The 23,173-nt window shown below is 41.8% G+C and overlaps 1 protein-coding gene across 1 annotated transcript in view; it reads left to right on the top strand.

The window, feature by feature from the left end:
* The window catches only part of CLYBL (citrate lyase beta like), a 179,889-nt gene that overhangs the window by 86,758 nt on the left and 69,958 nt on the right, over positions 1-23,173 (top strand). The window contains exon 2 of the mRNA XM_014944090.1: positions 8,177-8,366. Within this exon, the coding sequence (XP_014799576.1) occupies positions 8,177-8,366 (190 nt within the window). The remainder of the gene's footprint in view (positions 1-8,176; positions 8,367-23,173) is intronic.

Raw genomic sequence — 23,173 nt, 5'->3', positions numbered from 1 at the left:
CAGAGGGGAGAACTGGATGAGGCCAGAGTGGTTTTGCAGGAATATAAAGAATCTCCTCAAAGTTCAACTTTTCTGACTCTATAAAAAGTGCAACCGTTACAAATTTGAGGGGTTTATATATTCACTTCCTAAGACAGAATTTGGCATGGGATGCTCCAGGACAGTGTTTTCGTGGTGTGTGCCTGATCCTCCCCCTGAACTGGAAGACGCTTGGCCCCAGAAGTCATGGTTTTTCCTTTGTATTGCACAGCCCTGAGCACACTTGGAGCATTTGGGTTTGTGTACAATAGTGATAAACCAAAACACATCATACTTTGATGTACTGCATCCAAAGTAATTTCTTCTTACTTCTCAATGCGCACCTTAAAAAAGGCCAATTTTACAAGTAGTCTTTTCTAAACCTTAGGTATTGAGTCTTCATCTTTATTGTGGGATGTTTTTGTTATTTAAAATGTGTTGTAATTTTCTGTCACAGCCGCTAGTTGCAGTTCTGTAAAAATGGTAACGCAAAACCTTCTGTTTGGAAAAAATATAACTAAACAAAATTTTAGTGTTGTAGATTTAAAAAATGCGACGGAGAAACAACATTAGTTAAATACATGAAAGCACTTAAAATTTGCTTATAGCAATTAAAACTTCAACATAGTTTAGTGTTTATGTTTATTTTCATATATTTATATTTAGGAAAACAGGGAACTGAATTATTATCTTAACTGCACTTTACTTTGGTTAATGTGGCAAAGGGAATGTGTCCCAGAGAAACAGTGCTTTCCCATTGCCCTGCAGTGATGTGGGTTTGATTGAGCAGCACTAAGCATCCCAAGGAGCTAGAAACTTTGCTCATGGTAAAAGCAGAGCAGGGCACAGCTCAGCTTGGGAATACTTTATGGGCATGACGAGTTACTCAGTTATCCATGCCGAAAGGAAGAGAGAGAACCCTTGACTGTATGTCACGTATGTTAAAGCTCCCCAAGACAGGACACCAATTAACCTTGGATGATAGCAAGCACACACACACACGGGCTGCCTGAGAGAAGCAGCCTGTTGCCATTAGTAGGAAGCAGCAGCCCTTGTCACCCTGAGCCATCATTTAAATCTCTTTAAAAATTCCCTTATTAAGGCAAAGAACCGAAGCACTCTCCTCTTCCTCACAAACGGACTATTTTTACTCTCACGAAAATAGGGGGCGTTAGTAACATGAGAAGCCAATGATCTTTTTATTTTTATCCTCACTGTCTAATTTGGCCATTTTGAACTGAGAAGAAAAAAAAAAAAACACCGATCTTCAGTCAAAGTAATTCAAGGCATGGTGGAGCTCGGAGTGAACCAAAACAACAGGGTCAAATGTAGTTGAAAGAACATGGTGGGGTAAATAAAAGGTCTTCTTTTTTTTTTAACGTTTAGTGCTGGTGGGAGGAGAAAGTTTGGTTAACTATTTAACCTATGACAGCCTTTTATCATTTTATGGCTTAGGGCTCCGTGATTTTAAGCCTTTGTCAGTAAGTTCCTGGGTTTGTATTCGATCTTTTCCTCAGAGAAGCTCTGGTGTCCAGTTATATGATTTACCTCGGTTTATTGGAGATAAGAAAAAATTATAAATAGTAGCCAAAGATAAATATTTTTCCTAAAATGAGACTTGCCAACAACTTTAGATTTGGTGCTCAGCTTCCATTTAAACCCCAAACTGCTTTCTGCAGCTCAGACTTCTCTGTGACAGGATTTTTCTTTTATCAGCGGGGCTCTCCTTCCCCATTTGGTTCCCCTCTCTGTTTTTTGGCTCTAACGTGATGTGTCCTCATCAGTTGGAGCAAGCGCTTGCTAAAGGTCACTTGGAAGCCCCCTTTTCATTTCTCCCCGCTACAGTTTTTCCAGCAGGCAACCCCTCTCGGGGTTGGAGCGACTCCCTCCAATCTGTCCCTTTTGATAGCCAAAGCTGGTTGTTACGGGGGTTAAATTTCTTCTTTCCCTGAGTTTTTTTGTCAGCGTTTCTCCAGCCCACTGCGCTCGGTCCCCTCGGCTGGGTGCAGTGCAGAACGCCTGTCTCCTAAGGATGCTGCGAAAGTGCTGTGGTGCTTTATTCTTTCACCTTCTTCAAACTCGAGGGATGGGAGACGATTATTTTATACCTGTATAACTCCCGTCGGCTTCGGGGGAATTAATCTCCGCGTTACATGGGTGCGAGATCGCGTCAGCCTTTATTGGGGGAGTTTAAAATCAGACAAAGCCTCTTCCAGGGCGCTGTGACTGGGAAGGAAAGCTGCTTGTCAAGAGATCTCAAAGCACAGAGCTGGTGGCTTCTGCCTGCCCTGGCGAGGAGGGTTAGGTTTTGGGGGGGGGGAGTTCTTAATTAGTTCTTGGAGGGTCAGGGAAATGACCGTAGTGGGTCTGGAACAAAGGAAGAAATCAAAATGTAAAGCGGAGTGTTTGATATGTTGATAGCCCCCCAGTTTTAATTTTAGCATAATTGGATCAGGGTTAGCGGCAGTTGTTAGGTAAAGTACCTTCCCGAAGTTCTGGCTTTATTCAAAAGTAAATATCATAGCTCTTCTCTTTTAACCTGTCTTCTCCCCCCAGCAAGAGCTGCTCCGTTTACCTCGGATTTATTTCCACTAGGAAAGCGCTAAGATTTCGGGGAGCTGTATTCCAATGGTAAAGCTTGTGACACGAGCTTTTGTTTTCCATGCGAGGAAACGGTAGCATTTTTTCACATGTTAACTTTTTAACAATTGCGGGGAAATTCTTTTCCCTGAAAACTGCGGTCCTTTTCTTTTTCCTCCCCTTTTCTCCTTGATATTTTTATTTCCCTTTTATATGGAGACTTGTAGATTTTGTCACTTCAAACGTTAGCTGTTCCTCCTCTTTTCTTTCGCTTTACAATACACACTAGGAGATTTTTTTTTTTTGCATATTCCTCCCCTTTCTCTGTGAGATATTGTAGTTGACCAAATTTAAAACACTACAGTATTTAGCATCCCCGCAGTGCCATTTTAAGTATTTGGACCTGGAAAATGCCCCAAGCAATAACTACCTGAATTGCTTTTAATTACACAATATAGCTGCATCATTTTACTTCAGATTCTTTTTGATTGATGCTGTAAGGCAATTGTAACCATGGATGATGGGATTAAGTGCCTCTTGAAGTGACTTTAGCTTCTTGTGGGAACAAAGGGAAAGAAGAGAACACTTAGTCCCTTTTTGAGTGAACAGCCTTTTTTCACTTGCTATATAAAGAAATACAATTAACAAACATTATCCCCAGAGGTGAATTGAAATGTACATGCAGACAATAACCGCTCTTGACTGCAATTAGACATATATGATCCGAGGTATTTTGGCCATTCATTAGTGCTAATTGTTTGAGAAACAAGCCCACAGAACAAATGATTAAAATGTTAGTGCCATAACCAGGATTATTAGCATGTGTGATAAAATGCATGCACCGCAGCTGTACCAATAAAACTCTCCGGCGAGTCGCTTTGATTCGACAAACACTCAGCTCGGCTGCGAGCCCTTCGTATTTGCACAGGGCCTGCTGATGTTTATAACAAACAACTTATATCTTCTTTTCTTAATTAGAAAGAATTACTATGCAAATTGCGGGGCTTTGTAATTTCGTAGAAGTTTCCTTTGTCTTTGATGGATTATTTGCGTGCGGGTTGTGAGCTACTCCCTAGTAAATTCAACATAGGAAGACCATTATAGTTACTCTGGGGGTTTTTTTTTTTGCACATATTGGAGAAATAGTTTGTAGGTGATTTTGCTACATTAGCTGGGTTGTGTTCAGCGAAGTCTTAAGTCCTGGGTCACTTCTGACCTTCTGCCACATCACCACAGATATCCAGGATTGTGGTCAGTACACACTTATGCCCATACAGGTCAGAAATACACATTGGGGAAATTATACAGCTTTTTTAATGGTTTTATTCAGATGCCTACAAATGTTCTTTGTAAACACTTGCCAACACTGTACCAAAAAGACTGTAGGAGAGTTTTGGCCTACTGAGCAATGGATATTTTTCCATGCATTAAGTAGATCACGGTGTAGCATCTCTTAAAGGATGATTTGACCTAGCAATAAACAAGGAACAGACGCAGAGGTTGAAGTGCTGATCCTGAAAATTGCTTATGGGAGTACTTTACTTTGTGAGCTATACATTTTTGGCTCAGATGAGACTGTACAGGTGTGTGTAGTTAAGTATATGTGTGCATATGAGCAACGCTGGAATGTGAAAATCCAGTTTACAGCAGGGAAATGTGTATAATTTGGGGTAATTTAACTGGTTTGCAGTCACACTGTATGGCTGCCATTGCAAAGTGCAATGTCTCTTAGTAATCAAAAGGGGTTTGTTTTCTGCTTCCTGAGGATGAACTATTTGCTCTTGGGTGAAACGGTTCTCAGAGGATCACAGGTAACTTTAACTTGCCAGTTACTTTTACATACTTGATGAAGACTTTAGTAGAGTGTTATGTTTGCAGAAGAAACTTAGTTTCATTTCCTAGACCCAAGAGCATTCAGCATGCTGCTAGATACCATGAATGAAAATACGCTGCTGTAAAACAATTTAATGAGCATTTACCCAATAGCCTAGTCCTTGTTTTAACTTACAGTGCTTAAAGGAAGAAACATTGTCTTAGCAAATTCACTTGGCTTATGTCCATGTGTTTAGTTTAAAGCATAGTCAAGCTTAGTTTGAATCATTAAAATACTTGCAGTCAGGAAACATATGTAAGATTTTCTTCCTCTTTATGGCATGGGGTTAACAATATAATTGAGATTGCAGTGCTGTGTGGGTTTTTTTTGTCCTAAAAAAAGTAACTGCTGGTGATGTTTTTATTTTATCAAAATAACAGAAGTCAAGATAATCAGGATAGTGTTTCCCACCAGAGTTGCTAACTGCTAATATGCATAGCACCATGGGTCTTGCCACTGTTTTAAAAAGATCTGTAGGCAAATGGATTTCTTAATAAATCCACTTCTTCCTCTACATTTCAGTTTATTGTAGAACATAAAATATGACTATGCAAGGAAAATCCACAGTGAGAACAGAAGATTTTTTTTTAAGAATGTATGTCAAAATAACAGCATATGAAAACATTACTGCAGTCACACATAAGCATACTTGTTGGAAACTCTTATTTTACATGTACATTTCTAGAGCTGTCTGTTTTGAAAGAAAACTGCTGTGTCGGTCCACTGACACCAGCTCCTCCTGTACATTTTTTTTTGCTGGCCAGACCTCTTGAAAAATGTATTGCTTCTTCAGCTTGCTAAAATGTTCCATAAGGCTAATAATTTGACACATTAACAGTATGTTTTTATAATAGTCTGTGTCCCAATAAACCTGTGTTTTGGGCCCAGGTAGCTACAAAGTCGATTAGCTGAGAAGGGGATACCAATGGTCACTGGGTATTTCTCCCATAGTATTACATAGTATTGCTATTATACCATAGTAATACATAGTATTGCTAACATTAAGCCTATTAGGTGATTGTATTTTAATGGATTAAATCTACCACTTCTTTGGAGTCAGGCGGTCTGCTGGGGAAACCATACTGCTCCCCCATCCAGATGGAAGTTCATAAACCTCAGTGGTGCCACCTGACTAAATCTGTACTGCAGGCAGTGATGGTTTTACCTACACAATACTACATGCCGTTGTGCATGGTGTGCAGAACAGAGCTGCCTTCCTGGGGCGTGCAGCAGTGAGAGGGTCAAACAGCCCTTGGTTCGATGGCAACCCAGAAGAGATCCTGGGAAACGTGTGACAGGAGATACATCTCCTCTCAGCATGCTCTGAGATTATGGTGTTAGCCACCTCTATTGAGTTTGGAGTTTGGGGTGGGTTGGAGGGTCGATGAGAGGCAGTCCTTAAGGGTGCTTCAGGGGCTGCTTGGCTCTAGGCTGGAGTTAACTATTAATTGGCTGAGCTCTTTGACTCCTTTGTGCTTTTGGAAGCTACAGGGTGGAAGCCATCAGAGAAAGAGAATAGAAACTAATCACTTTTGTCCCCTCATATATGTTTAGTGAAGGGCTGTAGACTTCTTTACTGACCTCTGTGTCACACTGAAAAAAGACCCTCCTCTTTCCATTTGCGATAAACCACTCTTCCACCTCCTCCTTGCTCTCCCAAAGTGTACTACTGCAAGAAAATGGGATTAAGTGGATTTAATTAGCAGCCACTTGAGTTGCCACAAGTTGTGTTACTGTCCCCTCTTCAACATGAAGCCGGGGATATGAAGTGGTTTGTGGGAGAGAGGCAAAAGGGTACTTAGAAGAGACCCAGTGGATCTCAGTTGCATGTCTCCAGGCGTTGTCAGGACTTCCATTACCTGAGTCTTGAAGCTGTTGCAGTTAGAAATGAAGATGGATTAGCAAGGGTAGCACTGGCACTTGTAATAAAATAATGTATCATTTCTGCTTAACAGCAAAGCTACCCCGTTTCTTAGACATAAGCATTACCAGGCATATTACAAAGAAGAGTCTGACTCTTGTAAAGTGGTTTCACCCAGGACGTGCAGAGGCACAGCAGAGGAGATGGTGGAATAGTCGTCCTCTTCAAGTTAGTTTACTGAGATAAAATGTGACAAAAGCTTTCTTCATATTTTCAACTCAAGACTTATATTCAGCGTTTAGGGTACACACTCTGGGGAACGAGAGGGTTCTTCGACGAGGTTAGAAAGGCAAGTATTGTAGTGGTCTGTCAGCGACACACCACGTTGGCTCTGATTTAGATTGACTGAACTCATTTCCAAGCATTTGAGAGGGTTAGTCATGTTCCCTTTGAAGAAAAGCCACGTGCGCCTGTAGCCATGTGTCATCCAAGTGTAGCAACTTGGGAAGCATTATTAAGAGGGGCACAGAAAAATGCATGGGTCCCTGACATGATGCGATAATGACATGTTCAGCGTGGTGCTAGAAAAGCTTTGCATTATTCAAAGTGCTGAATAATATACATGATAATGCATAATGGTGTTATATGGTAGGATTATTTTGTGGCATAAGTGACTTGTGCTCTGAGTATGAAGGCAAATTGTATTATTTTGTCCTCATTCTTGATGTAGCAGAATAGGCTTGTGGGGTACAGCGTGAAATGGGGAGGAACAGGAGCAGGCAAGAGTTGGTGGTTTTTTTGGAAGGCCATGAAACACAGTGGCACCCTCTGCAATTTATTTCTCTGTGCTTGTAATTATGGAGCAAAGCAAGCTCCCTACCGCACCCGGGGGCAGCCTCCCCCAGCAGCCCCACTGCTTCAAAGTGCACCGGCTCAGCATCTGCCTGGGTTGGGTTAGCTGGTCCCTCACCAGGAATACCAACATGGGGTGGAGACCACCACAAACCTGATGCCTACGGACCCTACGGATGCCACCCGCTCAGGCTGTGTGGCACCACAGGCTCACACCTGCACTGATGTGTGGTGCACAAAGCATTTATAAATTGTAAAAGCCACCACAGCTAACAGCCTGCTGATGATGCTGGTGGGTTCATGAGCTCTGTCGATGGAAGTCTGTGCTGTGGATCTGCAGGTCTGAATGCTTCTGAGAGGACATGTTTGCATTACATGGGTTTTCATTCCTGTTTTTCTCATCTCCCCCTCCATCCATTTTACTTATTTAAAATTTGCATGCAAATATGTTTGTTGATATAACGCTAAGGTTGAGAAATCAGCTTTGCAAACCCATGTTTGTTTTAACCAGCACCCTGCTTCATTCACAGCATGCCATCCAGCTCCTGGAGCAAAAGCACCAGATAGCAGCCTCCTCCCTAAATCACTCCCCATCCTTTCCCAGCACAGCCTCCATCCTATGGAGGAGTCCTATGACAGGGGAAAAACAACTGCCACCCTTCTGTATTTAATACTTGCCATAGGGCACAGAACAGGCAGCAAAATTAAGGCTGTACGAATAACCTCAGCCCTGGCAGTTCGTCAGTTCTGAGTGTTTTAAGTTTGCAACTTCTTTTGAACATAGTAGTTTTGGAGGTTTATTAACTGTAACACTGATATCTCCCTACCTTGACTCTTCCTAAGGAAAAAAAAAAATATATATGTAAATAACCCTAAACCAACCATTTATCTAGACAGGAATGTTTCTCTTTTAAAATATAGTCAAGTATTCTTTGCAGCATCATAGCCTAATTCTAATTTCTAATGTCTAATTTCAACAATATCCTTTACAGGGTGGAATCTCCTCTGCCAGCTGGTGTTCCTAAGCTTAGTTATCGCTTTGTATCATCTCACAAGTACATTCCCAGGCGAGCTGTGCTGTATGTACCTGCAGATGATGAGAAGAAGATACGAAAAATCCCATCACTAAATGTAGATTGTGCGGTGCTGGACTGTGAAGATGGCGTGGCTCTGAACAGAAAGGTAATTAAAAATTATCTGTGCGATACAATCAGTGCTAAAAAGAACTTGTGGAAAAACATTGCCTTTGCCTTGGGGAAGTGCCAACCAGAGAGATAAAGATAAATCTTAAGATAGTAATGCAGTAATGATGTAGCAGTGATAGGCTTTGTGAAGGCATTGGGAAAATCTGATTACCCAGCACTGAAAGAGATCACATGTGAGTGAGTAGGGAGGTATTTTTGAAGGACTACAGAGCTGGGTGTAAGCTCTTATCACAGAAGAGTGGGAGATACTGTTATTATTGCTGCATATTTCATAGGGAAGAGGAAGAAATGGACAGTGAAAAGAGAAGCAAAAAATGGTTCGTTCAGAATCACCAGGTGGGGGGGGTTGTTGTTGAAACAAAAGTGTTTAGAAAGATTTGCTTACTAAACTTTTTGGAAGAAATGCTGTTAAGGGTGTTTCTGAAGGAAAGAGAAGTTCGACCCTGAGTGCACGAGGGTCTGGAGAGAGTTTTTGAATTAGAGTATAAGTTTGCCATCATTTTTGCATCATTTTTATGTTTGTCAGTTTTCCTGTCCATTTACAGTGTTTCAAACTGGAGCAAGCACTGTTTAGGGTTTGAATATGAATGTGTTGTCCAGGAAGTAATGAAAATAGACTTGAAAAATTTCCTGTGTCATCTCAAAAAACGTGGATGAAATTTTATTTTTTTCTGTTTCTTGGGAGGTAATGCTTTCCAGAAGGACTCTCTTGGGTAGTCCTCCCTTTAACCTTCAGGTCTTGAAAAGAAAAATGTTTACAGAGTTTGTATGTATCTATTTTAGTTTTGAAAAGTGAGAATACTGTTGCTAAATGTTCATGTGTACTGCTGAAGACAATTGGAAAACATTTTCCAGTTGCTAGAATACTATATGAAAGACTAAGATTGTATCTGCTGGCACCATGATGTAATACTGTTTAGGTCAAACCAGGACAGGAGGCTACTGCTGTGAGATGACACAAGTCAAAATTGTGTATTAAACTGTAGTATTTTTAGGTGCAGCTTAGTTATATAAAACGCATCATTAATAGCAGAAGCATCTGTTTGTAACAGAGATGACAGCAAAACAAAATTTTATGATCAAGGTTACGAAGTTGATAGAGTAATTTCTCAAGGGTAAAATTCTAGCTCGGTTGGAATGGAATTATGCCACTGGGTATCAGCTCCACAGAGAGAAGAGGAAAGACCCATTGCATCCGTTGGAGCTGAGTAAGGCAACTCAGTCTGCTCCCTGTACTGAGACTGGGAGTGGGAGAATGAGGAACTGCCCACTGTAGGAGAAGACCAGGTTCGAGACATCTAAGGAACCTGAAGGTGCACGAGTTCGTGGGACATGATGAGATTCACCCCCGGGTCCGGAGGTAACTGCTGGATGAAGTTGCTTAGCCACTGTCCATCATATTTGAGAAGTGGTGGAAGTCCAGTGAAGTTCCCGCTGACTGGAAAAGAGGAAACATAACCTCCATTTTTAAAAAGGGAAAAGAGGAAGACCCGGGGAACTACAGGCTGGTCAGTCTCACTTCTGTGCCCAGCAAGATCATGGAACAGATCCTCCTGGAAACTATGCCCATGGAAAATAAGGAGGTGATTGATGACAGCCAACATGACTTCACTAATGTCAAATCATGGCTGACAAATTTGGAGACCTTCTGTGATGGGGTTGGTGAATAAGGGAAGAGCAACTGACATCATCTACCTGGACTTGTGCAAGGCATCTGACGCTGTTCTGCATGACATCCTTGTCTCTAAAGAGAGACACAGATTTGAAGGATGGACCACTCGGTGGATAATGAATTGACTGGATGGTCACAGAAGTGTTGTCCAGGCACGTAGGGAGAGAATGAGGAAGGTCAAAGCTTGGCTGGAATTAAAATGGGTGAGGGATGAGCAGGACAAGAACAGCTGCTATAAGTCTATCAGCAGCAGCAAAAATGAGAAGGAAGACCAGAGCAAGCGTGGAACCACTGCTCCATGAAGCCTCATGACTGTAAAGTCAGAGTCTGCTCTCAGGCCTCCTAGGTCATATCCTTGAAGCAAACTTGGGTGAGGAAGGTAGCAGCCACAGTAGGGGAGGATGGAGTTAGGGTCTATTCAAGTAAGTTGGCTGGTATCATCCTGAAGCTGCTGTCTGTCATCATGGAAAGATCATGGTGGCTGGAGGAGGTTTCTGATGCCTGGAGAAAGGCAAATGTTACAGCCATCAACAGAAGGGTTAAGACTGAGGAACTACAGGCCCATCAACCTGACACTAGTCCCCAGGAAAGGGATAGTGCTGATTCTCATGGAAGGTATTTTACGGTGCACAAGGACCTACCCAGAATGGACTGCTCAGGAGCAAATCACGACTGACAAACCTGATTGCCTTCTCTGAATAATTTACTGTCTTTGAGTATGAAAGCTGAATAGATGTTGTCCACCTTGACTTTAGCAAGGGTTTTGACAAGGCCTCTTGTAGGATCCTGGTTGTCAGTCTGAGAAGAAATGGACTGAAGGGACAGACTATAAAGCGCATGGCAGTTTGGCAGGAATCAGGTGGTCTGCATTGTGCACTGTTTTGTACTTACCTTTGCTGGGGCCAATACTGTTTAACTTCTTCATTAGCAATCTGGTTGATGGGATGGAGTGCATTCTCACCAGGTTCACAATGAAACCAAATTGGGGTGCAGTTGATATGCTGGAGGGCACAGCTGCTCCTCTGGTGGCTCTTTACAGCTGAAGGAACAGCATGACAGAAAGGTAATTAAGTCCAACAAAAGTAACAAGTGAATTCCCAACATCAGGCTGGGGTAAACCCATGCACCAATACAGGCTAGGGGATGACTGTCTGGGGCCACTCTGCCAAAATGGCCCTGGGGGCTGTTTTCCAGCAAGCTGAGCAGGCTCAGTGGTGCACCCTTGCAGCAAAGGTGGCCAACCACCTCCAGGGCTGTGCTGGCATGGGTGCAGCCAGCAGGTCCAGGGAAGGGCATTCCTCCCCTCCACTTGGCTTTTGAGGGTCTCCCTTGGGAGGGCAGAGGATCATTCCCAGCTGTGAGCCCTGGGACGAAAGAGATTGACCAATGGGAGGGAGACCAGGAAGAGCCACCGGGGTGGTCATGGCACAGGAGGAGAGGCTGAGGAGCTGGGTTTGTTCATCCTGGAGAAGAGACAGCTGAAGGGGCCTTGATGGAGGCTTTGCTGCCTGAGGGAAGCTGGATGGATGGCAGAGCCAGACTCTTCTCAGAGGAGCTCACAACAGGGCAAGAGCAGTGTCCACAGGTTGCCTGACTGGACACAAGGGAAAAAAGTCTTCCCCATGCAGGTGGTCAGACACTGGAAGAGGTTGTCCAGAGCGGTGGTGCATCCTTCATTCATGGGGATATTCAAGCCTTGGCTGGATGAGGCTCTGAGCAACCTGATATAGAGCAGTAGTAAACCCTGCTTGGAGGAGGTGGATGGATGAGGTGGTCTCCTGAGGGCCCTTCCAACCTGAATTAGACTGTGTGATTGCATGATCTAGTAGCAAAGCATAATTCAAACTGATTGGAAGGTTGAATTTCATTTTTAGATCTGCCAGAGATACTCAGGAAGACTTTGAGGCTTAGGTTCTGTGAATGTGAAGCTGAAATTATTATTGCTCTTGCAGCTTAATTTATTAATGTTTCTGAGGTGTTTGGAGACTTTGTGTGAAAGATATGTCAAGAACATGCACTGAAGTACAGTATTCAGTGGCCCATTGCAAATGGGTCATCTGAAACTGAGATGGAAAACAACAGTGGGGAACACAGCAACACCGAGTCTGTCCTTCAATTATTATTCTTAAAATAAATAGTACTGATGAATTTGACTATTTATTGCTGTATTTCATATGAATAAAAATGCTACTTATGTATTTTCTTGAAACTGCTGCCAAAATGTTGGGTTTGGGGAAAATCAGGACCTGGTTAAAGGTTCATGATGCCTTAGGCCAAACTTATCTGTCTACAGAAGGCCTTCAAGTCCAAGCAGCATGTTTGAACCACATCTTAACAAGTCTATTTTAACAAGACACTGTGTGCTTTGTATTAGGATTGAGTTAGATTTGGGGAGATCAAGAATCTGGAATGACAGCAGCTCCATTTCGTTGCTCATTTAGAGGGAAATCAGGAAGATGAGTTTCCTGTAACTGGAACTGATAACATTTGCAAAACTGCATCTGGTTGCAGTAGGTGCTTTTGAAGCTGCAGTCATAAGTTTAAAATCTTTAAACTAATCTTTAACTATTTTCTATACAATATTTCAATGAAATTTTGGAAGGTATCTTCACCTGTGCCCTCCCCCCACAATTATGTTTTGTAATGGCTCACAGAGAGCACCAGGAAAGGGGAGCAAATAGCCATAGCCATTTTGGTGCATGCATTTCTTATCTCCAAGAGCTACAGCACTGATCATGATTTCAGGTATCATCTGTTGACTTCTTCCTTTCAATCTTTTTTTCTAGTTGATATCTAGTTGGTTTTGGTTTGTGGTTTTTTGTTTTTTTTTTTATGTGGTTGGACTCGATGATCTCGGAGGTCCCTTCCAACCACTAAGATTCTGGGATTCTGGGATTCTGTGATATTTTGACTAAATAAAAAAAAAATACTTGCAGCAAGAAGTTCACAAGGAGAAAATTTCTCAACAAATTTTCAGGGGGGAACCAGTGGGAAGAAATGGCTAAAAAGCCAAGTTACAGTATGCTGCATACTAAGTCTGCAAGTAGAGTGAGAGTTGATTCTGGTGCGAGTAGGACATGTGGGGCTTTTACAACCCCTTGGGACTGGACAGAGCTGAAGGAGGTCTTCAAAAATTCAGAATAGGGAAGACGATAGGAAAATATCCCAGTGTTGCTGAAAATTTCAGCCTTCTTTTATAAAGTTAGCTTTAGTCTTGCTGACTTCAAATCCTGGCTGGGTCTCCACACACTGTTTTTAGACATTTGAATGCATAGCATCATGTCGTGTGGACTGTCAGCTGCCTCTCCAGGTGTCTGACTCTGTAAGACATTGGGAATTTCTGTGACAGAAATTTAAGTTTTGGTTGGGGGGAGAATTGAATACTGTTAAAGGGAAATTAGTTTCCCTGAGCTACTATTCACAAATGAAGATAGGAGCTCTTCCCTACTGATATGCATGTAAAGTTTCACCAGCGTTGCTATACATTTTAAAGAAATGACTCAGAATGGCTCACTTGGCGATATTTTTAAGTGAACAGTTCAAATAGAAATTCTAAAACTATAAAATTAGAAATAATACAGATTGCAGTGTTGATATGTTGCAAATGTGTCACACTCTGGAGACTTTTCTTGAAATAGTACAAAAATAGCCTACATCTATTTTAGCTCTTCGCAGGAGGTGGCCTGAATATTCTTTCATTTTAATCGTAAAAAAGGAAAAGATAAAATAGGTGGCTGAATCAATGTGCTTGACCAAGTCATACAAGCCAGTAAACTGAATTGCATGTGATGCCTTTGAGAGGTCTCTGTGCAGGAGCTGAGCTGACTGAAGGCTCGAGTCTCGAGGGCTCTCAGCTGAGCCAGCAGCCCCTGGTATAGCTTTCTCTGGAGACCTGCATTACTCACTGTGCTTCCACACCAGGTGAACCTATTATCAGGTATAAAAGTTTCTTCCTCCTGTTGGAGAAAGGAAGATTTCCATGCCAGTGCTTTCGTTTTCCAAGGGCAGAGCAGGCTGAGATTTCATAGTTAGTTCCCGTGGGTCTTGTAAGGTTACCACCCTTACAAGAGAGTTTTCTCCAACAGCGTTTTTTCCAGCAGGATCCTGTCTTCAGCATCGCTGTTCTTCAGAGCATCCAGGAGGTGTGAGCTGCCAGGTCAGCCTAGCAAGAGACTGGTTGGAGCTGCTACTGTAGTGTTTATGCCTCTTTCTGAGTCCTTGACAAGAGTTTAAGAGCATTTCGGTGCCTCCAAACCAGTGCTATTAGTGGGTTTATCTTCACTGGGGTCAGTAGGATGGCTTTGAGTAGCTGGAATATACATAGCCTTACTCTGTAGCTCTTTGTAGCGTGCCATCAGGCCAGGCAGGGCACAGTCCCTCCTGCCAAAGATGACCTTTGAAAATTGTCTCAGGCAAATTTTGAGGGGGCTAGGATTCGGCCTTTTCTTTCCATGGCAAATGCCAGTGTTAAAGAAGCAAAACAAAACCCCATGTTCCCCCTTGTCACCTTTTTTTTTTGTATCGGATGTGTAAAAGCAAGCCCTTGGAGTGTGCAAATGGCTGGGAAAGGTCTGTGCAGTTGTCTGACATGAAACACTTGAAAATAGGAAATTTTATTGTTGTTCCTCTGGAACTAAATAGATGTCATTCATCCAATAAAAGTTATTGATACTCAGGGCTGCACTGTAAAATGATGTAGGACTGATTAAGGTTTTAATTCCTAAGCCCTTTCTGCTGTTAGTCATGATTGTATCACTTCCTCTCTTCTAGAAAGAAGTTACCCTCTCCTCCAGCACTTGAGCAAGAGAAGTTGGGGAAGAGGAAGCCTCAGTATTGTCCTTTCCTCACATCCCTCCCACAGATAGGGAAAATGGCAGCCCCTGACCCTCTTCCATTCTCCCTGCTCCGCTCAACAGCGAGGGGAAGTTCAGTTTGGCTAAGAGGATGGATGGGGAAGGACCTATTTTGCTTATCCACAGCATGGCCTCTTAGGGTCATAGCACAAATTTGTTCCTACTTAATATCTTGTAGCCACTTAAAAGATCATCGCTGTGCTGTGCCATGGAAGAAAAAATAAATTCAATTAGTTCTTTTGAATTGTCTGTTTTTAAAAATAGGATTAAAGCCTGACCACTTTTCAAACTGTTCCATTATGAATAACACATACGTAAGAGATGACTCTGGGTTCATTACAGTTAAGAGCAGATCATCCGCATACATGCTGATTTTATGGAGATTTCTCCCCATGAGAATGCCTCCTCCATCTCTCTAGTGATCTGATCCTGGGGTCAGAACAAACAGCACGCCGGCAAGAGAGCATCCTTGCCTACCATTTTTTCCCTAATCTGAGGCCTTCTGACCTTTTTATTCCTTATCACTGATGAGAAGAGGCTCTTGCATACAGAATAACACTTCAACTACATTTGGGGGTGGAGATAAATACATAAAATGGGTCAGCATGGTATACAAAAAAAAATCCTAGGCTTTCCTTATTGAAATGCATTTCCTTATTGATCTTATTGAAAGCTTTTGCAGTATCAGTGGAAAAAAGCTGCAGTTGGTTTCCATAAATCTCTAGCTACTTCAATTAAAATCATCAGTTTTCCTGTATTACATGATGATAATCTTTTTTTTTTTTTTAATAAAGCCAAGTTGGTTAGGATTTATCAATGCTGCAGGTATTTCTCTAAGCTCATAGTGAGAATGTTAGCTAGTACTTCATAGGCACAGTTGCATGAAACATTGATAACTAGGTTATTTTACCAGGTCTTTGCTTTATTTATAATAAATTAGTACTGTACCTAATTGTATTCCTCCTACAGGGAGAAGGCTTGCTGATAAAGTGTGTAGAGAATGATTAAATGTACACAGGCACATAGTAGGGTGACTTCTCTTCAAAAGATGCACAAAATTAAAATGGGAATGCTGCTTTCCCTGGTGGCTTGCCATTATTAAAAGTCTCAGTAGCATGGGAAATTTCTTCTGTAGGAATTGGGGAGTCCAAAAGTCTCTCTGGTTTATTGTAGGGAAGCTGAACTGTACAGTGAAACTCTGCAAGGCCTTTTTGATCCTTGAAGAGTTCTGATGAATATACATTTTTATGAAAGTTGTAAAGTGTTTTCATTTCCTTATTAATCCCACCATGGTCCTGGAAGAACTGCCACTCCTGAGCGGTAACTGTGACAATAAAAGTTTTTGTTCCTATTGTTTTACTCTACAAGCCAATCATCTTCCTTACATAAAGATTTGAGGATTCATAAGGACAATCGCAATATTCAGCAATTTTCTTCTTAATGAGCTCAGTAATGCCTGTGTCTCTTCGAGCAGAGCCTTTGAATTGCCAGTTATTTCTTTTCCACTGATTCAGATGTATCCAATTAAGTTTGACTTGGACATGTTCTGATATAACTATTACTGCTGACATAATAGTGTCTAGAAACTTAGGGAAAATGTCTTAGCTCAGTATTAACAGGGATTTCAGGCAGGAATACATTAATAGACCTGGAAAAATACTTTAAAACATACAGTTAATGTTTGTATGGACTTGGAATTCACAGTACTTCAGCTCTTTGTGTGCAGTCCGCTGCCCACAGGCACATCAGCACACCTGGGTACTGAAGGCTAATTGCAGGACTAGAAGTCATGTGTTGCTAATGCATTTCTGGACCAGTTTTCAGTATCTCATCTATTTTCATAGCAAGAAGGATATGGCTGCACAGCCACTGAGCATCTAGCACTTAGTTAGAAGGGAGCCGTTGAGTTTCAAGTGTGCTACAGAAAATCAAGCCAATACGAAATGTTCAGTATACACGTGTACCTTAGAAACAATGTGTTGGATCAAATTTGGGCAGACTTTTGTTTGCACACAGAGCCATGTGTTGGGTTGTGGGGTGAGCAAAACATAAAGGTACTGCCCAGCTCACAGTCCCAGGGGTTCTCAGCACTCAACACTATTTGCTTCAGGGCTCCTTTGCTTTTTTTGTTGGCTGTGAGCAGGCAGAGGAATATATTTGTATGTCCAAGTTTCTATTGAAATTATGTTTGAAACCTAGTCTTGAAAGTAAGACTCCATTGTACTCATAACCACTAGTCCACCCTGCTTATTCTTCCACATTGCAAGGGCCACATTTTGAAATCAGAGAGGCAGGCCAAGCATGAGAAAACCTACAAACACCATTAACAGGGATGTGGGTCAGGGAGTGGTAGGACACACAGAGAATACAGCACTTGCCCTCTTTGATAAACTTTGCTACGAAGTATCTCTACAGTAACAGTCAAGGTAGTGGTCTTGTGGACCTTTGGTCTGATTTAGGTAAGATAGGTAGGTAACAGGAGGTGGAAATGCATTGTACTTTTCCCAGTGTTTTGATGCCATCAAAGCTGGACCTGTCCCAGGATGGTGAGGAGTGTTGAGGGTGGGAACCTTAGAGATCCTCAGAAGATTAAGGGCAAAATCTGCAGTTTATTTTACCAAACTCTTTAAACCTGAGGTTTAGTAGTATTATTAGGCAGAAAAACAAGGAAGTGTGTCAGGATGCTGGGTAAGAAAAAGGAATTTTTGATGTCAGATGGTAGAACAGCATAGCTGTACACATGGAAGTTGCAGACAAGGGTGAAGATGTGTCAGGGTTAGGCCTAGGAACCTTGGCAGGTGCCAGCTGAAAGCATGATATTTAACATCTGTAGCTTTGGTTTCATCTATTGTTCTTCTGGAGACCAGAGAAAAGGACCACTCGGTACCTATGCAGAAGCCTCATTTCCTTCTACTGTATGTCCATAATATTTATGAAGCTGCAAATTCTGCAGTCCTTATTCAGATAACATTTCACATGGAATTAAGGACATTTCTATCTAAATGGGTAATTCAGGATTAAGCCCTTCAGTTTGGGCTTCTTCCTCCCATACACCACTATCTATTGAATTGAAGGCATGTGTACTGTGCTAGTTGCAGGACACACCATTCTAAAATAAGCACAGAACTATGTAAAACCAGCCTCTTATTTCCACCATGAACTAAGCCCACGCCATGACGTCCCTTCAACTTAGAGTGGAGTAATTTATCTCCGTTCAACAGAAGACAAAACACATGGATTACGATTGCCTAAAGCCTGGGTTTTTACATACTCTGTGAATGACTTTCTTCTCTGAATTGTGAAGACTGTATGTTAAACAGTGCTTTATACACCAAAATAATACACTTTCATGAAACAGGCTAGTACCCAAAATAGCTACAAAACCACATCTCCGGCTTACTGAAACTGGAGAGCACCCAGAGCCATGAATTCATTGAACACTCACATACCAGCACAGAAAACGATACACAACCTTTGTGATTTTTCTAGTCCCTATCAAAAAAGCCATAATAAGCAAGGACAGATCATAAGGAAGTGTGAGCATTTGTTTACTCACATCTAAACCTGCGTAGCTCTGCTGCCTACATAGTGTGCAGCAGGCTCCAGGGGCACAAAAGCTCTAAATGTGTCCCCAGGTTGCATATTGCCATGCCCAGAGTTTGGGCTTCCAACCAAGGAATTATTTTGCAAAGAAGCAAAAAACATGCCTATTTTTTTTTTCTTAATTTTGGGTAAGTCAAAACACCTAGCTGCATTTGAAAGCTGCTGGTTTGGCAGTGTTTTTTATCTATGTATGAAGCGTGTGCAGTTGTTAGCACATCTAAGTGCACTGAACTACATATATTATATACCTGTCTCCAAAGTCAAATGCATACATCTGCAAATCCAGCACACTTACAGATTTGGATATTATTGTAAGCTGCCCTGCTGAGGTTTCCCATCTTTCCTTTTGGCTGCAAATATCACAAGGGACTCTGTGATCTGTCTTCTTGTTTATCAATAAGTAAAGTCTGATCAGCACTTTGTGTCTTTTCTGAAAGGATAAATAAAATCCTAGTGTTCTCTGAGTTTAACTACGATTTCTGCCTTTAAAGGAGCTTAATTGCTCTGAGATTTCTGTTTCAACTCCTGAATGGCTGAATAACATAGTGCTGTCTACTGTGTATCGCTGTAATAGCTCTTTTTGCTCTCCTTCTTCCACCACAGTGCATTGGGACTACCCTCTCCAGAACAACGTGCTTGTCAGTTATTACCTCTTTAAGGTTGGGAGAAAAGAATTGTAAATATTTTTCTTCATTTTTGATCACTGAGCCCCAGAAGACCATAAATCCTTGCGTTACTCCTCATTTGGGACCAAACGGTTGTAAAGATCCTGGCTGTTCATTTTAGGATGATTATAAACCATGGCTTGCTCATTCTTTCCTCCTTTCTTGTTACAGTCTCTTACTAGAGTGCTTCAAAATCACTGCTCCTATGCCAGGCTTGAGATACAACTTCATCTTGTAAGGTTTCACAATGCAATATGTAGTAAAAGGAGATATGTTGAACAAATTGGTATATTCTTCCAGCTTAGTCAGGTTATTTGGTTACATTTTAAACTTTTGATTCCACACAGACCCAATCTTCCCTCATTAACCAATTATTTTTAAATAGAATAATTATAGTTCATAATTTAGTGTGCGTTTCCTTGAGAAAAAGGGCAAATTAATACATGTAAACATGGGTGAATCTAGTTAAATAAACTGTCCACAAAATCCTTACAATATGTAAACAACATTTGTTATGCCTTGGAGATAGCATATGATTGGACTCATGAGACCCTGTTTATCCTACTGAACAGTTTCTTTTATAACTTCAAAGGGAATTTTATATATTTATGGCAATAGCAGGGTGTTAAGTGTAGCTAGACAGAAATTATACCTCAGCTATTTAGTTAATGCCAATAGGGATTAAATTAGATTTTATAGCTGTTAGTAGAAGCCTGTTTTGTAGCTAACAAGTGGGATTTTTAAATCCTGGAAAGCATAATCCTATTATAAAACTGGCAGCTGAATTAACATTATCTAGGAAGCAAGTCTTCACGGATTAACATTTTTTGACATTAACAAAGAAAAACTAATGCTACAGGGATATTAGATGCTTTTCCCAAAAGTAGGAAAAAAAGGAAAGTGAATATAGGACAAGATAAATGGCACAAATACTGCAGGAAGGAAAAATGGAGTGAAATATGCATGAGAAATTAAATCTGGGAGTGGCCATGTTCTACCTCAAATACAAAAGAAATTTGTGGGTAGGAAAAGGCTCCACAATTGGTAATTCATATGTTAGCCCATGCATTGATTTATACGTGCCTTGTGACTAGTTCACAGTTGTCCAACCTGAGCATGGGGTAGCCACAAAGGTCTTCTGTCCTGAGGGCTGAGGTCTTTGCATTCCAGCTAGATGCTGTAGGACCCAAGGACTGGCAGCACTGCAGAAGAAACACTCCTCCCTTTACTGAACAGGCCCATAAAGTTGTTCCACATAGACCCTGATGATGTTCTCCTTACATACCTTGAAAGAGAGTTATGGGACAACTGCCGTAGGCAATGGTCTAGAGATGGGTGGGTCACTGAACTTGCTCGTCTTCTAATATCTTATTCTAGGTATTGATAGACTAAATACCTGTAAGAGTATATGCCATGTCGTATTTCAGTTAAAAAATCTTTGTCCTCATCACAGTTGCAGAGCAAGCCTTTTATTAAAACTGTGAAGTATACATCTCCTGTAAATTATTTTTAAAAACTCTGTATTTACAATCTGAGCCCTTATTCACAGCTGCAGCAATGAATTAATGAAAGTAGTATCTTGTTGTGTGGAGGTCTAATAGGAATCTACTTGATAAACTCACCAGTCACAAAAACATGCAGAACTAGATCTGAGCCACTCTCAGACTGGGGTTTTGTTATCAGAGATTTAACTGTGGCTTTGCAAACCTAATACATGTCTTCACAGGTTGATTCTTGGTTTGATGCTTTTGAAATGCTGTGTTTTCCCTGCTTGTCGGTTGCTACTTTAACCATTATTACTTACCGGGTTACATTTATACCAAGCATCTTTTCTGCCAGAGCATGTGTGTATAGCAATTGGTGTGGTTAAACCAATGCCAGAGGTGTGGCTGTGACTGCCTAAAGGGGTTTCTTAAGTCATGGTTGTGTAGCATAGATTTTACCTTGCAAAGCACAACAAGATCTAAGCTGTGGAAATAGTGTGAAATTTCCAAGTTGCCAAACTGTCCTCCTCTGAAGTTAGTGCCATGAGGAAGAACCTTGGCACCATTATGTCAGTGAGAAAACTCACACCATTTGGCATCAACAGGACCAAGATTTATCCCATTGTGTGCATGTTGCACCAATGATAATGAACCCTAGTGGGGACTGGAAATAGTTGCTTGCCCTCTGTTGTGGCTCTTTTTCAAAAACCTGTCCCCCAGTGCTTTTTTTTAAAATTTATTTTTCTTTCTGTAGAAATGTGCAACAGTCCATAAGCTTGGTGCTCTAAAGCCTGCAGGTATCTTTTAGCCATTGCCACAATCCTTTGAGGTGCTGGGCACCTTCAGAGAAATGGGAGTAGAAAGTGCCTGTGATTTCTCGCATCAGGAAGGACATGAATTTGATGTCTCATGAAAGCTCATGGTCCTTAAGTAAAGGACTTTTATACTTTCCTTACCCCTTAAGTAATGAACAATCCTATAGGATTTTAGAGTTTGTTTCCAGTTTCACTGTCTGGGTTGAAAAGTATACAGATTTGGCCCATAAGAGCTGGGTTGTTTTAAAACATTTGGCTGGCTCCTCAGCTTCTGTAAATAGGTTTAGCTCTTCATTTTCCATATGGTGACACATTGGGTAAAGCAGCTCTCAAATGAGAATTAAAGAAAGATTGTGTGGGAAGAGAGCGTTAAATGACTGGGGAGTTGCATCCACATCATCTGGCTGGGCACTCATCATCTGCCTCCAGTCTCTGGAAGAGAAAGATGGAGATGAGAGGGGGCAATGTGGTTACTGAGCAGAGCACCTTTCATCCTCCAGGTGACTCTGCTATGACCCACTGCTGCTTGACTGTGAAAGAGCTCACTGAACAGGGAGGGAGGAATGAGGCATGAGGGATGCTTGGCTCTGCCACCCAGTACTCTTGCATCCGAGTATGTGTTTTTCTAGAGTAGATGCTTTGTAGAAGCTCATTCAGGGCCAGCATGTGGAAAACCACAGCAGCAGCACCTAAGCATTGCCAGTCAGGGCACCTGATTTCAAAATTTGGCTTCATATTGTCAAATTTGCTTATCATCAGTGAGGTACGATGGAAGTGCAGAGAAGAAAAATAAATGCCCAGAAATGTGATGATGGTGGATCATGGGTTTCAGTGCTTGAGGCTGCTAGAAGTAGCCCTGCACATACATGCTCGATTTTGTGGCTGAGGGGAATTCACGCACTGAGCAGCCTCTATGTAGCATTTGATGTGACTTGACAGAAACTAGCAGAAAGAGCAACTGGCTCTTAGCCTATGGGGACGACCCCGATCCCTGGTCAGCAGGCATCACCTCTTCCTATGTCCATCTCTTCATAGAAGTGTATTTGGTGCTACATAACGAAGTGCTGAGTGGCTCATGCCCACCCAGAGGTGATGTTCCCTGCAGGAAGAACAACCAGCAGGCCAAAGAGGTCTTAAAGACCTCCCCTCTCTTTTGCTGTTGAAGCTCTGAGCTTTCTCTGTGCTGTTAAGGGAGAGCAGACCCACAAGGACCACCTTCCCAAGCCATATGATCTTGGCAAGCAACCTCCTGACTAGGATCAAAAAATATAATAATAACAACGCATATTGTGCACTGAGCACTTAAAACCAGGTAGTAGCAGAGAGGAGATCTCTGTGACCTGGTTGTGGTACACTGCAGCTGGAACTGGAGGTAAGAAGGCTCTTCTCCAATGTGGTCCAGGAGTTGGTAAGTTGGTCATTTGGACAGGGTGTGAGGAAACGTTAGTGAAGCAAGTGAAGCCCCTCTGAGGGATAGTGGCTCAGAGCAGCAGCTTTGCAGCTCAAAGAAATCTTGCCTGGGGTTTCACACAGGGCTGTCTATAGGCCCTTTTTCAACTCTCACTGTTCAAAGAGTGCTAACTTTTAAATGGGCAAGTTACACGCAGGAAGCTCCCGAATCATCAGCCACTGACTTTTTCACATCCAGAACTCCTCAAGTGCTTAGTAAAGTGGGTGTGTATAGTAAATCTG

The sequence above is a fragment of the Calidris pugnax genome, unplaced genomic scaffold (genome assembly GCF_001431845.1).
Source record: "Calidris pugnax isolate Ruff unplaced genomic scaffold, ASM143184v1 scaffold69, whole genome shotgun sequence".
NCBI lineage: Eukaryota > Metazoa > Chordata > Aves > Charadriiformes > Scolopacidae > Calidris > Calidris pugnax.
Note: the sequence above shows the minus strand (reverse complement) of the source record. Positions and strands in the feature narration are given on the sequence as shown.